The 21,938-nt window shown below is 40.2% G+C and overlaps 1 protein-coding gene across 1 annotated transcript in view; it reads right to left on the reverse strand.

Annotated features, from left to right (window-relative positions):
* CORIN (corin, serine peptidase) overlaps nucleotides 1-21,938 on the reverse strand; it is a 159,363-nt gene that overhangs the window by 54,409 nt on the left and 83,016 nt on the right. The window contains exon 6 of the mRNA XM_026846970.1: nucleotides 8,947-9,057. Coding sequence (XP_026702771.1) covers nucleotides 8,947-9,057 — 111 coding nt within the window. The remainder of the gene's footprint in view (nucleotides 1-8,946; nucleotides 9,058-21,938) is intronic.

The following is a 21,938-nucleotide window of genomic DNA, read 5'->3' on the forward strand; positions in this document are numbered from 1 at the left end:
AAAAGAATACAAGCTTCCTCGCAAGGAAATGAGAGTCACTTGATGAAAATCTAACAGTCTTAACATAAATCTTCTTCAAGATATTGGTAATAAAATTAGCCTTTGCAGCAAGGGCACATTGCTGGCTCATGTTCAACTTGGTGACCAGCAGGAACCCCAGTCCCTTTTCTGACAAGCGGCTTTCCAACTGGGCGGCCCCCAGCATATATCGGCGCAGGGGGCTGTTCTTCCCCAGGTGCAGGACCCTGCACTTGCCCTTGTTGAACTTCATGAGGTTCCTGTCAGCCCATTTCTCCCTCCTGTTGAGGTCCCTCTGGATGGCAGCATGTCCCTCCAGTGTGACAGCCTACTCCTCCCAGTTTGGTGTCATCAGCAAACTTGCTGTGGGTATAGTTTACCCCATCCATCACACAGGTTATTAATGAAGATGTTGAATGCATTTGGGCCTAGTATTGACCCTGGATACATTGATAGTTCCTGCACTTCAAACAGACTTCATGCCTCTGATTACCACCCTCTGGGCCCAACCATTCATCCAGTTTTCAATCCACCTCAATTTTCAATCCATCTCATTAACATATAACAGAAAGAAATTAATTACTGTGACTCCAATACTGTGTACAGCTGGGAGAAATCTATTTCTCTCCCCGAAACTAAGTATCAGTACCATTACTGTCATCTCTGAGAAACCTATGTGATTGCATGCAGTTCTATGTTACAGCTTTTACAGAGTAGAGGAGGCAGAGCAAGAATTCAACAAGGAGCGAAGCTGAAGCACTTCAAAGACTGAAACAAAGTTGGAAAGGGCAGGAAACAAACAAATGGACAGGGGTCCACTGAGTTAAAGAAACTTTCCAAGGTCAAAAGAACACAGAACAGAATTTGCTGAGAAAAACAGCTCCTGAGTTGACTGCAACCAAGCCCCAACACAACCTTCAAGACCACAGTCAGCAAAGGTAGTGTTGTTTGTCAATCCTTTTCATTTTTATTTCATCCTCTGCCTTATCAAGTTTCAGTTAAAGGATTTTTCTCTTTCTTTTACATTCTAATAAAGCTTGGCCTTTTGAGTTTAAAAACCTTTTAACCTCATTTGGGAAGTAACTGTAATGAAAAGATTCTCCTCACAGCTCTGACTGACTCATGAAAATAGTGAAGATTCTCATATGTCTCTTCCATATCTCCTTTAGTAGAAAGACTCGCATTTCTGTGTAATTTTTACTCCTAAACAATCTACTGCTACATGTTTGTCTGCTAGAACAGAGAGCAAATATTTTTACCCATCTATATTGCCCACAGTCTTTGTTTACAATTCTCATGCAGAGAAAACAGCTCCCCAGAAATCAATGCAACAAACATTAGACTAGAAGTGAGCCATATATTTATACCAAGATATCCTCTTCAACGCATTAATGCTGTTTACTCTAAGCCAAATCTGCTGCTATTGTTTCATATACTTCATTCCCTCCATCCTCAAGGTTAACAACAAAAATTTGAAAATAAATTTCATGCTATATAAAACTTTCCTATGAACAAATATAGTTCGGACTTAAGAAGAAGAGAACAGCTTTTCCATGTATTGTTCTGGGTCCTATTAAATACTGAAAAGCTACGTGTAAGCACTAGCAATCATAATTCAGTTTATACAAAATAGAACAAAGAATAAAAAGTCAAATTTTCATTTTCTTTCTCACATATTGCTAAATATTGCCAAATATTTAATAATTAAATGGTGAATAGCAACTAAATTTTCAGGAGTACAGAATATTTTCATTATTATGGAAATGTCAGTCTCTGTGAAATTTACTATTGAACTATCTTGAAACTGAAGTTTACAATTGTTTACAATTCTTATGAATGAGCCTAGGATAAGGTTTAGATTTGGTAGCATATACTTTGATTGCAGGAGAAGTGTTTTAGCAATTAGAAATCAATTATTTAATAAACTTGATTATTAATTCATTATACAATTATAGCTTTCAGTTATCTCTAATGATCCCTACAGGAATAAGGCAGACTCTTCAAACTACTCATACACTTATAACTTGCATACATTGGCTGGACTTGAAAATATATTTTCAGGGTTGTTAATAATTTTTGCCATTTCTTTTTCATTAATTGAAGTTTAGTAGCTTTACTTTTTTCTCAATAGAAAAAGAAACCTCTTCATTCCAAGGAGATTAAGAACATAGCTGACCTCACACATGGCTGAGGCCTTTGTCTGAGCAGATATGCCCAAAGGTCTCTTCTTTGTAGCACTCTGAAATGGAAGATAATGAAAACTAAACCAAATATCCCAAATTAACGTACCTTTAAAAGTGTGTTTAATTTAAACCAGGAAACATCAGTTTTCACTGCTGTGCAAAACCCATCATTTTCAGGTTATTACTTGGCAATAAAAATAACTAGTACAAGGTAACAGTAATGTTGTCCCGAGTGTCTTAATGGTGTACTTCAATGTTTTAATAAGTTTTGGTAAAAATGTTCCTCTAATCACAGTCAGTCACCGAGGTGAGCTGTGCCAGTGTCGTCCCAATCTGCAGTGGAGTGGCAGATCTTGGTTCCTGAGACAGGGAAATGCCAGGGCAGCAGAGAGACTTGCCAGGAGCTGGCAGCTCTCACAAAAGATGCTGACAAGGCCTAGGCATTGCCAGAGCAACCATGGCCAATCCACACCTATAAAAGTCAGCCTAGGGAGGGCCAGCAACCAGAGCATTGCACAGCAGTTTGTGTGGCAGAGAGTCATCATTCTAACAACTCAAGAAGTGGGCTCAGTTGGTGGTCATCACCGTCTCAGAAGGAGCTTAGCTACAGTATCCACCCAACAGAAAGCTATGTCCTCTGCACTCCCCAGAATGGATGTGGCAACCCAGACAGAGCTCCCATGAAAACATGCAGCCATCCAGGTCTCAGGCTGCAGGGTGTGCCAGAGCCTTTCACTGGAAACAGATGGCAGTAGTGGTAACAGCTGTGTGACCAAGTAGACCATCTGCTCACTTCGATGGCAGAGCTATAAGAGGAAGTAGAAAGGTTAAGGAGCATCAGGAAGTCTGCAAAAGAGGTAGACAGGTGGACCAGGCTCTGCCCTCCCTGAGACAGAAACAGTAACAGCCACCAGAAAAAAACAAGATCAAGGGGATCCTGTATCCTCTCCTCACCAGGCAGAAGGCAGTAGCTTAAAATAAAGGAATGAATGGAGGCAAGTCCACGCTTGAGGCAGCAGGTGAACTCCCTCCTTGCCCACATCACCTTCCCAGGTGCCTCTGTACAGGCTCTGGATGAGGAAGGCCAGTCAATGGATGATGGTCCATCTACACCAGAGGTGTTGCCAAGGTCAGAAAGGCCTACCTTCTATAGCACAACCACCTCCACAAGGCAGAAAAGACAGGTTGTAGTTGTAGGTGAATCTCTTTTGAGAGGAACAGAGGGTCCAATATGCTGGACAGACCCTCCTCTTAGGGAAGTCTGTTGTCGGCCTGGGGCCTGGGTTAAGGACATAAATTCCTAGCACAGAATGGCCCTTGAACCATTAGCCATTATTGATCTTCTATGTGGGTGGCAATTAAGTTGCAACATATAGTCGATTAGAATCGGGGGGAAGGCCAACAGGGAGTCGTAGTGGGATTCTACTATGGGCCACCCAGCCAGAACAGAGAGGTGGATGAAATATTCTATAGGTACTTAGGAGAAATCTCACGATCACTTGCCCTTGTTCTTGTGGGAGACTTTAACTTCCCAGACATCTGCTGGAAATACAACACAGCAGAGCAGAACCAGTTCCAGAGATTCCCAGAATTTGTGGAAGAAGATAACTTCCTGACACAGCTGGTGAGTGAACCAACCACAGAATGTGCCCTGCTGGATCTCCTCTTCGTGAACAGAGAAGGACTGCTGGATGATGTGGCGGTTGGAGGCCAACTAGGGCAGAGTGATCATGAAATAATAGTTCTCTATTCTTAGAGAGGCCAGGAGAGGGCTAAGCAGAACTGACACCCTGGACTTCCAAAGGGCTGACTTTGTCTTGTTTGTGCACCTGCTTGACAGAATCCCCTGGGGAGACAGTCCTGAAGGATACAGGGGTCCAGGAAGGCGGGATACTCTTTAAGAAGGAAGTGTTAATGGCTCAGGAGCAGGCTGTCCCCAGGTGCTGTAAGAGAAGCCAGCGACAGAGAAGACCACCCTGGCTGAACGGGGAGCTTTGGCTAAAAATCAGGGAGAAAAGGAGAGTTTACAGCCTTTGGAAGAAGGGACTAGTGACTCACAAAGATTACAAAGATTACAAAGATGCTGTGAGGCAATGAAGGGCAGAAATCAGGAGTTCTAAAAGCCAGTCAGAAATTAATCTGGTTTCAGCAATCAAGGATACAAGAATTGTTTCTGTAAGTATGTGAGCAGCAACAGAAAGACCAGGGAGAGTCTCCATCCCCTGCCAGACACAGGAGGAAACATGGTAACAAGAGATGAAGAGAAGGATATGGTGCTTAGTGCCACCTTTGCCTCAGTCTTCAATAGCAAAACTAGTCGTACTGAGGGAATCCAGCCTCCTCAGCCAGAAGACAGAGACTGGGAGAACGACCCCCCCCCTACAATCCAGGAGGAGACAGTCAGTGACCTGCTGCATCACACAGACACACACAAGTCTATGGGACTGGATGGGATACACCCGAGGGTGCTGAAGGAGCTGGCTGGGGTGCCCACCAAGCCACTTTCCATCGTTTACCAGCAGTCCTGGTTGACTGGGGAGGTCCTGACAGACTGGAAATTGGCTAATGTGTCACCCCTCTATAAGAAGGGTTAGAAGGATGATCTGGGAACTTAGAGGCCTGTCAGCTTGACTGCGGTGCCCGCGAAGCTGATGGAGCAGCTCATCCTGAGTACCATCACGCAACACAGGCGGGACAACCAGATGCTCAGGCCCAGTCAGCAGGGGTTTATGAAAGGCAGGTCCTGCCTGACAAACCTGATCTCCTTCTACGACAGGGCAACCTGCTTACTGGATGACGGAAAGGCTGTGGATGTTGTTTACCTTGACTTTAGCAAGGCCTTTGACACCGTTTCCCACAGCATTCTCCTGGTGAAACTGGCTGCTCGCAGCTTGGATGGGCACATGCTTTGCTGGGTAAAAAACTGTCTGGATGGCCGGGCCCTAAGAGTTGTGGTGAAGAGTTAAATCCAGCTGCCGGTTGGTCATGAGTGGTGTCCCCCAGGGCTTGGTGTTGGGGCCACTCCTGTTTAACATCTTCATTGATGATCTGGACAACAGGATCGAGTGCACCCTCAGTCAGTTTGCAGATGACACCCAGTTGGGTGGGAGTGTTGATCTGCTCGAGGGTAGGGAGGCTCTGCAGAGAGACCTGGACAGGCTGGAGCCATGGGCTGAGGCCAACTGGAGGAGTTTCAATGAGGGCAAATACCAGGGGCTGCCCTTGGGCCACAACAACCCCCAGCAGTGCTACAGGCTTGGGGAGGAGTGGCTGGAGAGCTGCCAGTCAGAGAGGGACCTGGGGATGCTGATTGACAGCCTGCTGAACAGGAGCCAGCAGTGTGTCCAGGGGGCCAAGAAGGCCAATGGCATCCTGGCTTGTGTCAGCAATAGCGTGGCCAGCAGGGACAGGGAAGGGATCTGACCCCTGTACTCGGCACTGGTGAGGCCGCCCCTCGATTCCTGTGTTCAGTTTTGGGCCCCTCACTACAAAAAGGACATTGAATGACTCGAGCGTGTCCAGAGAAGGGCAACGAAGCTGGTGCAGGGTCTAGAGCACAGGTCGTACGGGGAGCGGCTGAGCGAACTGGGGATGTTTAGTCTGGAGAAGAGGAGGCTAAGGGGAGACCTCATCGCCCTCTACAACTACCTCAAAGGAGGTTGCAGAGAGCTGGGGGTGAGCCTCTTTAATCAAGGAACAAGTGATAGGACAACAGGGAATGGCCTCAAGTTGCACCAGGGGAGGTTTAGACTGGATATTAGGAAGCATTTCTTTACAGAACCGCTCATTAGGCATTGGAATTGGCTCCCCAGGGCAGTGGTGGAGTCCCCATCCCTGGAAGTGTTTAATAGTTGCGTTGACATAGCACTGAGGGATATGGTGTAGTTGGGAACTGTCGATGTTAGGTTAATGGTTGGACTGGATGATCTTCAAGTTCTTTTCCAACCTTGATGATCCTGTGATTCTGTGATATGTGGCACATGGAGGTGGTTCGAGACAGCCAGTATAGCTTTCACCAAGGGCAAGTCTTGCCTCACCAACCTAGTGTCCTTCTATGACAAAGTGACTATATCAGTAGATAAGGGAATAGCTACAGATGTTGTCTATCTGGAATTCTCTAAGGCCTTTGACATGGTCCCCCACAACATTCTTCTCTAAATTGGAGAGATATGAATTTGATGGCTGGACTCTTTAGTGGATAAGGAGTTGGTGGATGGTCACATCCAGAGGGTAGTGGTCAACAGCTCCATGTCCAGATGGAGATCAGTGATGAGTGGTGTCCCTCAGGCGTTTGTATTAGGACCAGTACTGTTTAATATTTTCACCAATGACATATATAGTGGGATCGAGTGCACCCTCAGCAAATTTCTTTTTTGCCAACAACACCAAGATGAGCAATGTGGTTGACATGCCTGAGGGACAGGATGCCATCCAGAGGGACCTGGACAGGCTCAAGAAGTGGGCCTGTGTAAACCTTATGAGGTTCAACAAGGACAAGTTCAAGGTCCTGCAGCTGGGTTGGGGCAACACTTGGTATCTGTAGAGGCTGGGGGATGAAGGGATTGAGAGCGTCCCTGTGGAGAACAACATGAAGGTACTGGCGGTTGAAAAGCTGGACATGAGCTGGGAATGTGCGCTCACAGCCCAGAAAGCCAACCATATCCTGGGCTGCATAAAAAGAAGCACGGCCAGCACATCAAGGGAGCTGATTCTATCCCTCTAGTCGATTCTAGTGAGACCCCACCTGGAGTACTGTGTTCAGCTCTGGAGTTCTTAGTACAGGAAAGACATGGACCTGTTGGAGCAGGGCCAGAGGAAGGCCACGAAAATGATCAGAGGGATCGAACACCTCTCCTGTGAGAAAAGGCTGAGAAACTCGGGGTTGTTCAGCTTGGAGAGAGTGCAGCCTTTCAATACTCAAAGGGGGCTTTTAAGAAAGATGGGGACAGCCTTTTTAGCAGAGCCTGCCGTGATATGGTTGGACTGTATGATCTTCAAGGTCTTTTCCAACCTAGACAATTCTGTGATAAGACAAGGGGCAATGGTTTTAAACTAAAAGTGTGTTAATTCAGACTAGATATATGGAAGAAATTTTTTAAAATGAAGGCTGTGAAAAACTGCCACAGGTTGCCCAGAGAGGCGATAGGTGCCCCATCCCTGGAAACATTCAAGGTCAGGTTGGATGTGGCTCTGAGCAACCTGATGTAGTTGAGGATGCCCCTGATTACTGCATGGGGGTTGGACTAGATAACCTTCAACCAAACTGTTCTATGAGGTGACTTAGGAACTTGAGAGGGACAAGGACTGCAGAAAACACAGCATCTTTATCTGATAAGCTTTCAGGCAAGTAAGTCCTTCAGTTTTTCTATTTCTGCTGTGTATTTCAATAATTTCTTATTTAAAGTCCACCCTCTCTCCCCAACTCTTACCCAATATCCTCATAAAAGACATCCTCTGCCTATAAACTCTGTGTCATTTAACAGGCTTTCTTTTAAAGGTAATTTTAACTCACAAAATTTATAATGCTTATTTTTTTATGACATGTAATATTTTTATTCTTATATTATTAATTTCTTATTTTCCGATTTCTAATGGAACTTGGGAGCCATAGTCTCACAGGCATTTTAAAATTTTTTATCTCACAAAAACTGAAGTTAATACTGATAGGGAAAATTCGAGGGTAAAAACATGTAATACTTTTATGTAACAGAAATTGTATCAACCTCCATTAAGTAAATTGTAGGCTATTAAAAGAAAAGCAATTTCTATCCTCATTCACATTGAGACCAGGAGGAAATTTAAGTCATCATTTATTCCTTGGAGTATCCCAGATAAAAATCTATCAGCAACGTCCTTAAAAGCAGTTCTGTGAGTCTTGGAATGCCCAGGCTCTTAAATCACTAATAACAACAAATCTTTTGAGATGAGTCTAAACTGCACAGTCTGGAACTCAACCTCAGGTCTGACATTTTCCAAAGTCTGAATGCTCAGCACTGTTCTGTGGCATCGTGTCCTACTACAGTCCCTAATTAGTAATTGTTCCATGTTTTCCTATTTTTTTTTTATCCTTTTCATTGTTTTCCTACTGTACATTTGCTCAGCTTTTCTAAAGGTGTTAGTAGTCCAATGATGTTTTTGTCAACACAGAAGAACATATAGGAAAAACACATATCTCTAAAGATATATACTACAACAGAGAAATAAATAAGAAATTATGATATTAAGCATGTATATTCACTTTTCTTAAACATTTGGTTTGTTTTGTTTTTTTTTTTCCTAATGCAGCATATACTGGGATTTATTTAAATAAACCACATCCAGGGTTGTGAGGCCAAGAGAACTTACAGCAGATGCAAAACCATCTGTTTAGAAAAATCAATGCCAAGGGCTAGGAAAAAGATGCAGCTAACAGTCTTCAGTTTATTATCAGAATTGCTCTTCTGATGCATGTTATTGATCCACTGAAAAAAAAAAAATGCCCCGGAAGACTTCCTATTTCCACATGACTCCTTGAAGAAGTCTTAGAATCTGCTTCCAGGAATAAAATTTGATAGATCAGAAACACATGCTGCCACCAGTGAGCAAAGGTAAACACCTTCAATGGCAACTGAGAGAGTCCAAATGTCAATATATGCAAAAAGTATGGAAATCTCCTATTCTGTACCAATAACCTTCTTTAGTTTTTAGATTTCCCTGAGTGGATTCGGTGCTTCAGTGGAACCACTGAAGTGTTTAAAAAACTTACTGCAATGGATCTCATCACTCCAATCATCACAGTCATTGTAGCCATTACACTGCAGTTTCCCTGGGATGCAGATCCCACTGGCACACAAGAAACTCTCTTCTCCACACAGTGCTGGAAAAAAAGAAAAGAAAGAATGCATGTTAAACTTTTCAGGGTAAGAAGAAATAAACAGAAGTGAAAGATAATTAGAACAATGAGTCTTAATTGATGCACTTAAGCAAAAAAGACCAAATTAACCAAATTCAAGTAAGTGCAAACTGGCATTTTCATCTAACTTGTTATTTCAAAACCAGGTATCTAGGCCAAGTTAATCAGTGAGGTTCAATCTAACATTAAGTCTAAAAAGCAGCTGTACAGAATAACTGTTAAAAACTGACCTTAGGATGGGATTAAACAGTTGGGTTTTTTATTTTTTCCCATTAAATAGATGCATCAGATTAAATATCCAATTAAAGTTACAATAAATGGATATTCCCAGCCTAGGTGTTCAGGAAAGATTACCAGGTTTAGACTTAACAGTGTCATAGCACAAACACCTTTCTAGAGAGGAAGGATTCCTCAAACATTCTTATAACTCCCTGAACACTAGAAGACAGTCGTCATTGCTATTCAATATATAGGGCATTGACATACCTAAAGAGAAAAAAAAAAAAAAAATCAGACTAGAGCTTTGGGTATCCCACTGGAGATACCTTCCAGGGCCATTATGTTCAGAGGGAGGGAACTTACAACACCTTCCCATTCAACTCCTTCAAGGAACTTAAATTACAGAGGTGCAGATCACCAATAGTTTGCACTTTATGCAACAGAGACCAGACTTCCAAGATTGCTTTAAAAACACTGGATGAGAAAAACTCTGTAAAGCATACAGATGGGGAAGGATATAAAGTGAAAATTACGTGACGATGCCAAGTAAATGTGTCAAGTAGAAAAGCAAATATTCAGTACAGAACCTGGTGGTTGGTTGAGGGGGGTGTGTGTGGGGGGTGTGTGTGTGTGTTTATACAAAAGCCACAGCTAACAGCCAGGCTACTCAACAAAGCTAAAGCAAACTGAAAGTTTCACCTCCAGTAAAAGATCAACTAAAAAGCCCCAAAAACTTCGCTTTAAGCATACATATCTGAAATGAGAAATAGCTTTCAGAGCTGGAGAAAAAATTTCCTGTCACTTTGCCAGTGTCAACTTATTAAATGTATCCATGTGTGAGAACAGCAATTTCAAACAATAAAAATCTCATGCAAGTTCAAAATTGTATTCATAGAATTTCCATGTAATTCAAGCTTTCTATCCAAGTTTGCCAAGAACAATAAGATCTCTAATTACCGCTTTCAAACTTCACCAGAATGAAGATCACAGGTATGAAAAAACATCAGTTTCAGCAGCAACAGCTACAGAATCTCATTCCTCCATTAAAGTAATTTTGCACCTGATCACAACATAGCTCCATATTCTCATTTTAAAATGCCTAAATTTTAATTTTTCATATTCTTATAGGAGAGTTCAGTTCCTATTTCTTCTCTTTTTATTCCCTGATCCTGATGCTTAACAAAGTCTGGAAAGTGTATTTATAATCTACATTGCAAAAACCAAATACATAGTATTCTCATCATAATTTTGTATTCCTCATAACATGTCTACCAACAAGTATATCCATGCAGAATACAGTTTTAAAATAAAATTAAGGAAAAAATATCCAAAGATCTAATTATATAATTTTTAGTAGCATGAGCTTTTATGACTTGAGTTTGGCACTGCAGTAAGTGATAGCACAAAGGTAACACACTACATAAATTCCAGATGAAGCCATTAATATATCAAGGACTATGATGATATCTGTGTCAACATTTTACTTGGTGCTGCACTCAGTAGATTTCCTAGCATAAGGAATTATGCTTAACAGGGAAGTATCAAGCACAATAATGTGCTGATCAAACACATTTTTCAGCAAACAAAAACTGACCTTAAGTGAAAGATGAGTCCTAAACTCACACACTGCTAACGTCCCATTTAAAGTCTTCTTTTTTGAGCCAGCATTTCACTTACAGAAGGAGGGGACGTTCTTTTTAATCTCTTACAACAAAACAGTTGGTCATGAAGCAACTCAGAGCATACATGAGTAATCTCATTTATATGTCTTCAGAAGAACAGAATTATATAAATGAAACAAAATGGAAAGTAAAGTGGTGCTGATGAAATCTGGCAGTGTTTCACAAAGCATGCAGATAGAATTGAAGGCTATGAAAGATGAAAGGTAGAAAGAGATGAGAAACATGAACTAATAAATATTGATTCTCGATGCTGCTGCATCAATTTTTATCTGCTTTATTTTGTTGTTAAGCCATACTGTTTCACGGAATTTCAGGAATTCCTTATTTAGCAATGATCTTTTGATTTTAAGTGCATCATAAAAGAAAACTTAATGGAAACTTTTTCCTAAAATCTCAAACACATGGCTTTTATCTTACAGTGTTTTAGACTCCAGGATAGCAAGTGTTATGCCGCTTTTTTTTTGCACATGTATAAAGCTGACAGATAGGAGGCCCAAGCCATTTGTCCAGTGACAAAAAAGGAATCAGGTGAGCAATTCAAAGTGGTTTATAGAAGTGTATTCCTAAAAATCTAAACCAAAATCAGGAATTTAAAAAGTTATCTCCCTGTTCTGACAACGTAAATGTCTTACTTGTTGAAAGGTACTGGTCTTTTCAACAGTATCTTATTGAATATTTTGGCTGTTGGTGGGAGACCAGTATCATAGAGTCACAGAATCATTCAGGTTGGAAAAGACCCTTGGGATCATCGAGTCCAACCATCAGCCCTACTCTACAAAGTTCTCCCCTACAGCATATCCTCCTGCATCTCATCTACATATCCTTCAGCCCTGCTGTTGCCTTCACTTTGGGAAGAGAAAGTTTGTCAGGCTTGGTCTTACTCTAATACCTTTCTCTCCTCCCACTCTCTCATACTTCCAGTGATGACCAGCATCCTTTCTAGACCTAGGCCTAAGATCTCCACGGTTTTGTACTATTTCTCAGTTGCACTGGTTTTCTTTTCACTACTATTCTTAATCCGCAGCTACCAAGTACAACCTACAGCCTAGAATGCATCTTGTTGCCATTCTTTTGCATTCTTGAAACTACCAAGACAACTTGCCCATAGTGATTGTCAGAGCCATGAGTGCACCAATGGTCCTTGAATGGCCCTGGCCAGCCTCCCCTGGGGCCTCCACCCACACCCTGCCCATGCACTCAGGCTCACCTGAGCACTGCTGGAGGCACAGCCTTATATCCAACTTCACCTCCTGGATGGATCCCTCACATAGACACCATAGCTGATCTGCAGCCCTAACTTTGGCCCTGGCTCCTAGGTGGGCTTGAAGCCACTTTGAAGCCTTGCCACCAGTCCTGTCCCTGGTCCTGTCTCCTGACTGGGCTCTCTGATTGGACCCTGCACCTGGTTCATCACTTTGCCATGTCTGGGGCCAGCTGTGCCTGCTGCATTCAGGCACTGCAGCCCAGCAGTATGACCTCAGGTCCCAGCTTGTCTGCCTGGAGGGAGCAGCCCGGATCATGCTGCTCCCTGATGGTGACCTGAGGTCCTTAGCTGCTAGGTTACAGCAGGCTGATCGCTCAGCCTGGCTCCTTGTGGTGCCTCATTTCTGTTCATCTGATGCCACCTGGCAGTCAACGACATATCTCAAGTTCCAACAGCTGTTTGATGCCTCTGGCTAGCTATATTAGAAAAATAATGTGATACTGACAGGCAGATAGGGAGGTATTCCTTGTCTTCAGTTCTCCATTATTCTTTCAGTTATCCCAGATGCTACCTCTGCTTTTCCATGACTTCACAGTACACATGGAAGACATCTTCACTGCAAAAGCAGTGTGCCCATTGTTCCTGCACAGTGTATTAGGTATGCCACCATTTGCAAAGTGAGCATAATCTTTCTTTAAAACCACGCTTTCCTGAGCACCCTCCAAGTAACCCAACTCCTAAACATTAGAATATTAATAACTGTTTTTTTCTCTTCACTAAAAGTGAACAGTCATGTTTTGACATCTAGCAGGGCTCTTAGATTTTCAGTAGAGGGCAAAATCATCTTCTGTTGTCAGTCTACAATGATTATCACAGTTGAAACATATTCTCTATCTCATGATAACTGCTCTTAAATCTCATGGAAGTAACACTGCCTCATTTTAAGGAAAGTCCCACCTGCAAATACAGCTAATATTCCCTTACACAATACAAAGTCTCCATCACCCTTTTCCCTAAAATTCTTTCCTTTCTATTTTTTTGATTTATAAAACATCTCCCATTACTTTGTGGTTGAGGAGCAGACAGAAAATTTCTTTGAAAAAACTCATTACTTTCTCTAGTGAAATTGAATTTTATTGCCTTGTCTTATTAAATACCATTACCATGTCTTATTAAATGCTTGATTTGATTTTTAACAGTGAAGAAAATCAGCTACTTACAAAAAAATCCAAACATTGCATTATTCATTAAAGATTAGCTAATTTAGAAAAGCACTATGAAGCAATACCATTAAAAAAAAAAAAGCATAGGCAAGGCAAGATGTTCTTATAGAGTAAGGAATCTTTTATGTATTCCAGAGATAAAGGTTCTCTTCCTAGGTCTGCTGCAAACTTTTTGCATCACCTTGGACAATTCAGGCAATCTGTGCCTTAGCGCTATACCTATAAAAAGATGAAAAAACTTCTGTTTTCTTGAGGTCTTTGAGGAGATAAATCATTAGCCTCAGTACTACAAAGTTAATGCTGCAGGACTCTTATGAACTTATTTTCACACTGATGAATTGATATTCAAGATTTCCCGCAGGGACTGAATTATATTTGTTTTGGGAAACATCAGGACAGCTGTCAGGGGAACATCACTGAATGCAAGAAAGTCAAGAGGAAAACCTGAAAAATACATCTCAATGGAAACAATATGATTTTTGAGACAGAACAAAGCCATTTAAACCTGCTATCTGTAAATGACCCATTTTACAAGACCTCAACAGGCAGTCATGAAAAGACTATTACATCTGTTAAATCTGCCCTTGGGACTGTAGAAGGAGCCTTTAATGTGCCTACAAAAAAAAATAATAATTTCTGCTCATGATCAGCCTTCTATATAGAAATGTGATATTCTTCACAATTTGCCAAACCACTGTACAGTGGATGCTGTGATGTATCACTGAGCACCAGACATGCCTAAACACGCAGAATGTGTTTTTTGAATATGACAATTAACTCCAGCTTGCATTGAATGCAAGTGCAATTAATCATCCAGATTTCCAATTTTATTTGTGGTCCTACCACAGCAGTTCTTTCTATTGCACTGTGGCAATGAATATATATACTCTCAGCACCTTCATTTTTACTCTTAACTTTTGGCAGCAGGGGATTTTGTTTTCCCCAACATATTTACATGCTTTTCTAAGACTGAAATATTATTTTATCACCCCCAAGAAACATGGCAATCTTAGTCAACTGACATACACACCCTTGTATGAAGAATGTGTTTGTAATAAAAACTTACGTGAATAATTTCAGAATTTTTTCTATTACATTCCCAGGTGCATTCTCCACTTGGGCAGCACATGATCTTGATTTTGCAAGAAAAACATTATTTTCCAGTTGTGTAATGGAGCCATGGTTATTGCAGTGAAAGCTATTTATGCAATACATTTTAAAGAAGGTTTCTAACAAGCAAGGTAGGGCAAAACCACCAGCACTCTTATGTGCTGCTCAGCAGGTGCCCTCCCTACCCACTGTGCAGTTGGACATGTTTCTTAACTTCTAACTGAAGAGTTACAGCCTCCCCTCTATTCTATCACTTTTGGAAGAGTATTACAGACTGCAAATACGATAGTCCTAACAGCAACATAAGGTTACATAGCATGCATATTCTCATTTTACAGGGGAAAAAAAAAATGAGCCACTGAGATATTAAGGTGTAGGTACATCTGCCCAATGAAAGCGGAGCTTCTTGGCTGCTGAAGTGTAGCAGCTTTGGGCTGCCTTTGTTCTCAGGGGCTCGTAGCAATTGGGGCCTTTGGCCGATGGGAGCCACTATTGACCACAGGCCAGATTGGGCCTGGGTATAAATGGGGTCCCCTGGGGGAGACATTTTGAGCTCCTCCCCTGGAGCAGCAGCTGTGGTTGAGGACTCTCCCCTTGGGTCAGGACACTGCCCAAGGAAACTCCTCGAGGTGCCTTGGGTCGGGACGCTGCCCTGAGCAGGTCCTCGAGGGTGAGAGCCCTCACTGCTCAGGTGAGTGACAGAGCGTTTTGGGTTGTCATTAAACCCTAGGTAGCAGGGCTTTGTAAAGCGTTTGGGGTTGTCATTAAACCCCAGGGAGCAGGGCGTTAACCCCTCTAGAGTTCTTTGTTACGCATTCTGGGTTGCCATTAAACCCTAGAAAGCTGTTCTGTTCTCCTCTCACAGACATTCAAACCTGTAATTTATGGAGAACTAGTTACCTGTGTTAATAATAATTTATTATTATTTTTGGTGGGTGGCTGTTTAATTGAGAGCATCCATAACATAAGGTGAAAATAATTAATAACAACTTCAACTGCCCAATCTAACACACATCAGTACGTGATTTATTTTTTTTTCTGGAGAATAAAGACTCTGATGTTATTTTACATGTTCAAAAAAAATAGCTCCTGTCACCTTTACCTGTAGCTGCAAGAGCATGTTTCAAATGTGAATAAGCCCCAGCTATAAAAATAAGAGTCCAGTTAATTGGAAGTGTTCAAACAACAGTTGAGAAAATTTTTATTCCAAATGCCTTGCTCAACATTACACATGGTCACTGCAACAGTGACAGAGAAAGAATCTCATTCAATACTATAACATCACATTTTCTTTATTATGAGCCAAACTGTTGTGTTTCTCCAGTTCCCTGCCTTATGCATTGCACTTTCCAATTGCTACAATCAGTCAACCCTACAGGGGGCCCTAGAAAAAAATAGCCTTCTTCGGTATGGGCTCTAATTCCCTGTAGACCAGTATTTATCCCACAGACGATGATGTCAGGTAAAAATAGAATATGATAACATAATCAAAAGATTGTAAATCATCATGCAAGAAAGACTGTTTGAGGTTGGAAAGGCAACTAACTGACTCAGAAATCTTACATTCTTCTAACAGGCTTTTACGCTATTTCCTGCATGTTCAAAAAAGAAAACAGCATAAATACATCAAAAATAACCATTAAAGGAACCATCTTGATCTGCTTGCAGTTCTCCATCAGTACAGAACTTCACTGGTACTAAGAAAGCAACAACAGACTTCTACCTTCTGTGTGAAGATGCCAATTTGGCCTGGAAAAGGACATTTATCTGCCCATTTTTCCTACAGATCAGAAGAGCAAAGATTCTGGAGTCCCATATTCATTTCTGGACAGTGAACAAAAAATGTGTTCAAGCACTTATAAATTATTGACTCTCCCTTCCTAATACATCTTCATCCTATTCTGCTCCTGTCAATTCTGATTTCCATCCCAATCTACTTCTCCATTTCTTCTCAAAGTGAGCATCTTCCTATTTATCTTGTATGTTACATGCAAACAAGAAGAATGAAATCAGTTTTCCTCTTCTCAGTTTTAGCACCCAGCAGCAATCAGAAGGAATTTTAAGAAAAATTAATCTCACCTCTTGCAGTCTTCTAATAGGCGATGACTGCATATGTTTGGTCAGTGCAGTGTTCAGGGCAAGGAGAGCACACACACTGTGAACAGTATTTCCAATGAATGTAATTTCTGCTTTCTACCAAAGTTTTCAGAAGGTTGACAATTTGATCATACCTCCAAGGATCAGATTTTAATGGAAATTATAAAAGCCTTGTCTTATGTTGTAAAACACACACTTTTGTTGGATGTTGAATTTCAATATTTGATCTGAAACCTAGAGGATATAGGTTTGCAACCATTTGTAAGACTTTCTTGAACACTGCCAAACAGCTGCATACTCAGAAATTCTGGGACAGTTTGAAACAAAGAAAAAGAAGAAATAAAGCCTGAAATAGGTTTCTGAAGTAAAAAAATTATGGATCATCCCACTCAGATTTGAAGAAGAAACAATGTTAGGTAAAAGGAAGCCAAAGCAAATGGAAGCAATCCTTCCTGACAGAGAAACTTGCTTGTTTTAAACCTTCCCCAGAAAGGTTTACAATCTGGAAAAGCTTCCAAAATCCCTGACTAAACACCACTGGTGGCAGAAAGTGCTTTATTTTACCTGGGTCTGGTGTACTATCAAGAGTGTCTCTGAGGAGCCAAGACCATTTACGTGCTGTACTTCCCAGCTAGATTACTGGAATGCCATCTATGGAGGATTATGTGGGCGGGTCCCTGGAAAACTGCAGATAGCACAGACTGAAATAAACATATTATTCTACCATCCTCAAGACCGACATCTGGTTACATTTCAAGGTATAGCAACAAAGCACATGACCATGAAAAGCACTGCTATTTTTTTTTTTTTTTTCCAAAGTGGAGACAACATTCACTGTCTAATGCTATGAAATAAGTAGGAGGTATCAAATAAAATTGTCTTTAAAAAAACCAAAAGGGGATACTCTTCATACAATGCATAGATAAGCTGTTAATACTTTCCAACAGGATACTACAGGTGCTAAAATGTACATAGATCCATGAAACAAAGGTATACAATAAAAGAAACATCTATGGTGGGTCACAAATTGCAGAGAAGTCCTTGAATCTTAAACAGATGAAAAATACAGGAGTATTTTGGAAAAGTATTGCCCCATAGTCTTGCCCTGTTCTACTCTCCTCTGGGCATCTGATTTTGGTAGCTTTTGGAGTCAGCATTACAAGGTAGATGGACTTTTCATCTGACTCAATACAGTCACAATAGCAGTGAGACACATAGAAATCTCTATAATCATTCTCTTGCCCGCAAATTTTCATCACCTGCTCTCTGTACCCTATGTACACTGCAGTACAGTGTATTCATCTTGTAGCTGTCAATTCTATCAAGTTTTGATACTAGGATCATGATCACAGAATTAGGAAAGTTGGCAACTCCTTCCCCCCAGGAAACTGGCCATTCCTCTATTACCTTACAATGCAAAACCCCATGGGAGAATGAACACAAAAGACCTTTCTCTTCCACTCAAGTGAAGTGGCCTAGGAAGGTCACATAGGAAACTCCAAGCTGGCAAACAGGCAAAGAGTAGGAAGGCAGGCAAAGATAAACGGTGGGGGAGGCAGAATGTGAAAAAAAACCAAATGCAGAGTCAACAGAAGTAAAGGATGAGTGCTTGGGGGCAATAATTTTTTCAACTGTGAATGTTTCCTCACATGAAACACTATCACAATCCTGAAAAACATTTTGTCTCCCTCAAAAAATTACTGCACTACTGCTGTTTTTGCAGCTGGTCAGTATCAATGTTACACATATACAGATCACCTTTCTCTTCTTTCCACTGCATTAAGTGAACGCAAAGGAACAAAAGATAGATAATGTCTTTCTGATTTTAAAAGTTCTTTCTCGAATAAATTCTCTATTGGATATTCATCATTATCTTCACATTGCCAACAGAAAAAAAAAAAAATTCTGCTTGTAACCAGATACTGCCTTTGAATCTCTGCTCAAAGGTATTCCTCAAAGACAATTCTCTAAATTAGTAACAGTGTGAAAAATCCTGGAAGATAAAATGGGGGGGGGAAGGAAAAAAAAAAAAAAGAGTATCGGAACAATTTTAATTGGTATTGTATTCTTGGAACAAAACAAAACAGGATCTGAACTAGTTAAGCCTATTTGGTTAAGAGAATTAGTAGTTTCCTTGTATACTTTATATTCATTCTCTAGAGTATTTTCTGTATTGTTTGCACTATTGCAGCTCATGCAGGACAAGATAAGGTATGATGATAGCCCCAAGAAGAAAGTTTGAACTGTTCACCTGAATTACTACAAAACTCAAAGCTAAACTTGGGTAAAGGCAATGCTATTACAAGAGAGAAGTACTGCTGACGTCTATAATTGTGGTGTTACTACATCTATTAACTATCTGGTTTTACAGTATCATAAAATGTTATACATTAACTGTTAATAACTATTGATAATATTCTTAATTTGGTGCTCCAATTAAATGCTTCTTATCCAGCTTAAACCAAGCTAAGAACTCATGTGGTGGCATCTTCAAACAGCTGAAATAGCTCACTCCAATTATACATGCTTTTAGCCCTTTCATGCCCTTGAACATTGCAGGGCATTTATCAACATGTACAATAATTAATTTCTATGGTTTTGCCAAGAAGGGAGATTATCCAGGTTATCAGCAATGGCTTTCCCACTCACCAACTATTATAGCTTTTCTAACTAGAAAAAAATTAATTAAAATACTTTATCCAACTGAAAAACTGCTGCAATAACCAGTGAGCAAAAAGTTCACAAATACTCGTCTTACAGAACAGAAAAGTTCTCTGTTACTTATAATTTAATGCTACTTATAACATTGTGTGTTACTTACACACATACTTACCTACTTACTTTCATCCCTTCTCATGATTTTTTTTACTCATTCCTTTTTACAGATTTAAAGTTTAACTGCTAATAGGAAGGCATATCCATTCATAGTATATAGGAATTATTAGAATGCCCAGAAACCATTGCAGCATGTCAAGTCCCTTTCTTACATTGTTCAGAAAAGAATTAAACATGTAAATGAGCAATATCTTTCAAGAAACAGACATTAAAAAAAAAAAAAAAAACACCAGTAAGCTAATGTTTCCGTTAAATCTGAGTCAGGACTAAAATCCACAATGTTCATTTCAATAGGAATGAAATTGTGGTCTCAGGAGGATTTGCAATAAAAGGTACTTGAAAAAAAAAATGTACTTTCATATGTTTAACTTTCACTACTTGAAACATTGCAAGAAACTCTGTAGAGAGATAAAATCTTCTAAGACAAAACTGTAAATTTGTTCTTGGAAAAATGATATGAAAAAATATTTTTAGAATGTGACACAACTGATAGCTATTTAAAAACAGTTTTTCACCAGAAAAAAAGGTCTCAGTTTGTGGGTTGTGTCACACACTTTTTTTTAAGAAACAGTAAAATAACAGTAAAAATAATATTCAACATAGCAATGCAATAGAGTTCATACTTTATATTAAAATTTTAATGTACTATGTCTTTCATATTTCTTAAATATTATTTATTACAAATCTCATGGCTATGAAGTGCAGCTCAGGCCTCTTGTGCATCATTTAACAGAAACAGATATTCATAATGCCTCTTTACTAATAATACAGAAGTGAACATAGACAGTTCCATACTGTCACTTACACAATTTCGCTGTATAAAGAGCAGAAGCATCATATTCACTGCTACTTTTGAAAGCATTTTACCATTCAAATTAACTAAAAAATTTATTTCAGGGCTTTTGCAAATGCTGCATGTTAATGCAAGTCAGCTCACTCTGTTGCCTTACTTCTCATTCAAGCTACTGTGTATCTTTTATTCCTCAGTTTTAACAACATCAAATATGTTGTCAGGTTAAAGCAAATAAAATAACAGAAAAACACAGTGACAGCTGAAAGAAAGAAAAACAGAGCTGGAATATTTCTGAATAGGGATATGTATAGCAGCCTCCAGGAAGATTTCTGAGACTTCTCACCCCCAGAATGCATTATTGGATTCATGTGGAATGAATGACTGATGATGCTTCCCCTTCACTTCCTTGCATGCTCACAACTCATTAGAACTGTGAAATCAGTTCTATCTTAAATCTCAACAGCTGGATTCCTAAAACTATTTTCGGAGTAGCTGATTTTCTCATCTACTGCATATTCACTTGTCACTTGTGTGAAATGATATCAACCTGACAGATGCAGCCTGGTATACAGAACTGCACCTTTTCCTCTGTGACATATTTTTGTACACTCGGATGGTTTTACTATAATGGCACATGGCTAAGATTTCCCAGTACATTCAGTACATCGGCGATCACATCAGGAATGTATGTTGTAATAGCTTCTCCACAGTGGAAAAGTGCACTCAATTTGCAATGCCAGTGAAGGAAAAATCTAAATAAAGAGAAAAATATCAGCAGCGACACACATACAAGTATATATCTGCTAGGTAATCCCAATTCTAACTAATAAACATTTTTCAGGAAAGCTGGTAATTGCCCCAGAATAAATGCTCTGGAGTCTAACAACATCAGTCAAGCATACATTCTCCAACAGAGCTTGGAAAGGCATGTGAAGTTCAAGGACTTTTTGAAGGAGTGATAATTTGCAACTCAGAAAATGTAGAGGATATAGAATATTTAGTCACAATCAGACAAAAATAATCAAGAGAAAATTTTGTTTTGCACTGGGTGATATTGTGCTAAAATAAGCAGTGTAACAGCCAGACCTTATTTTTTGATAAATACAAGAAATAACTAAAGCCCCTAAAGAGAATTACATCAGCACATGAAACAAATTATATGCAAGGCATATATGGGCAGGGAGGGTTTCACTGCAGATAATCAGGAAGCACCAGTCCCCAAAAGAAACCACAAAGTTGAGACATAAGCAGTCATATGCCAAGGACATGCTCTTGGAATTTCCAGGAATTCCTTGAGAAGAATGTGAAGAGTGCTCTGGGCTATACCCTAGGTAAAAAGGAACTGGAACAGTGAACTGACCCCTGCTGTTTGGTTTTACTGTGTTCAGAGAATTCTTTCAAATATACAAGTTACAGAAATAAATATTCAAGTACAGCATAATTTATTTCAGTAGGAGAAACAGCCTAGTGAACCTGGACTCTCACCTTTTGCAGTCATAGAGGAATCACATAAGAACCATTATTTTAAATTTAAAAAAAGTCAAAATACTCTCTATAGTCTATCATTCTACATGAAAACTATTCATATCCAAGCATCATGCATAATAGTTCATGAAAAAATGAATTTAAAATGTCTTTTGTTTTATACAACAGGATGTCAGAGCTGCCAATAAGCAGCTAGG

Source organism: Athene cunicularia (genome assembly GCF_003259725.1).
Source record: "Athene cunicularia isolate RWA chromosome 4 unlocalized genomic scaffold, athCun1 chr4_part1, whole genome shotgun sequence".
In the NCBI taxonomy this organism is placed as follows: domain Eukaryota; kingdom Metazoa; phylum Chordata; class Aves; order Strigiformes; family Strigidae; genus Athene; species Athene cunicularia.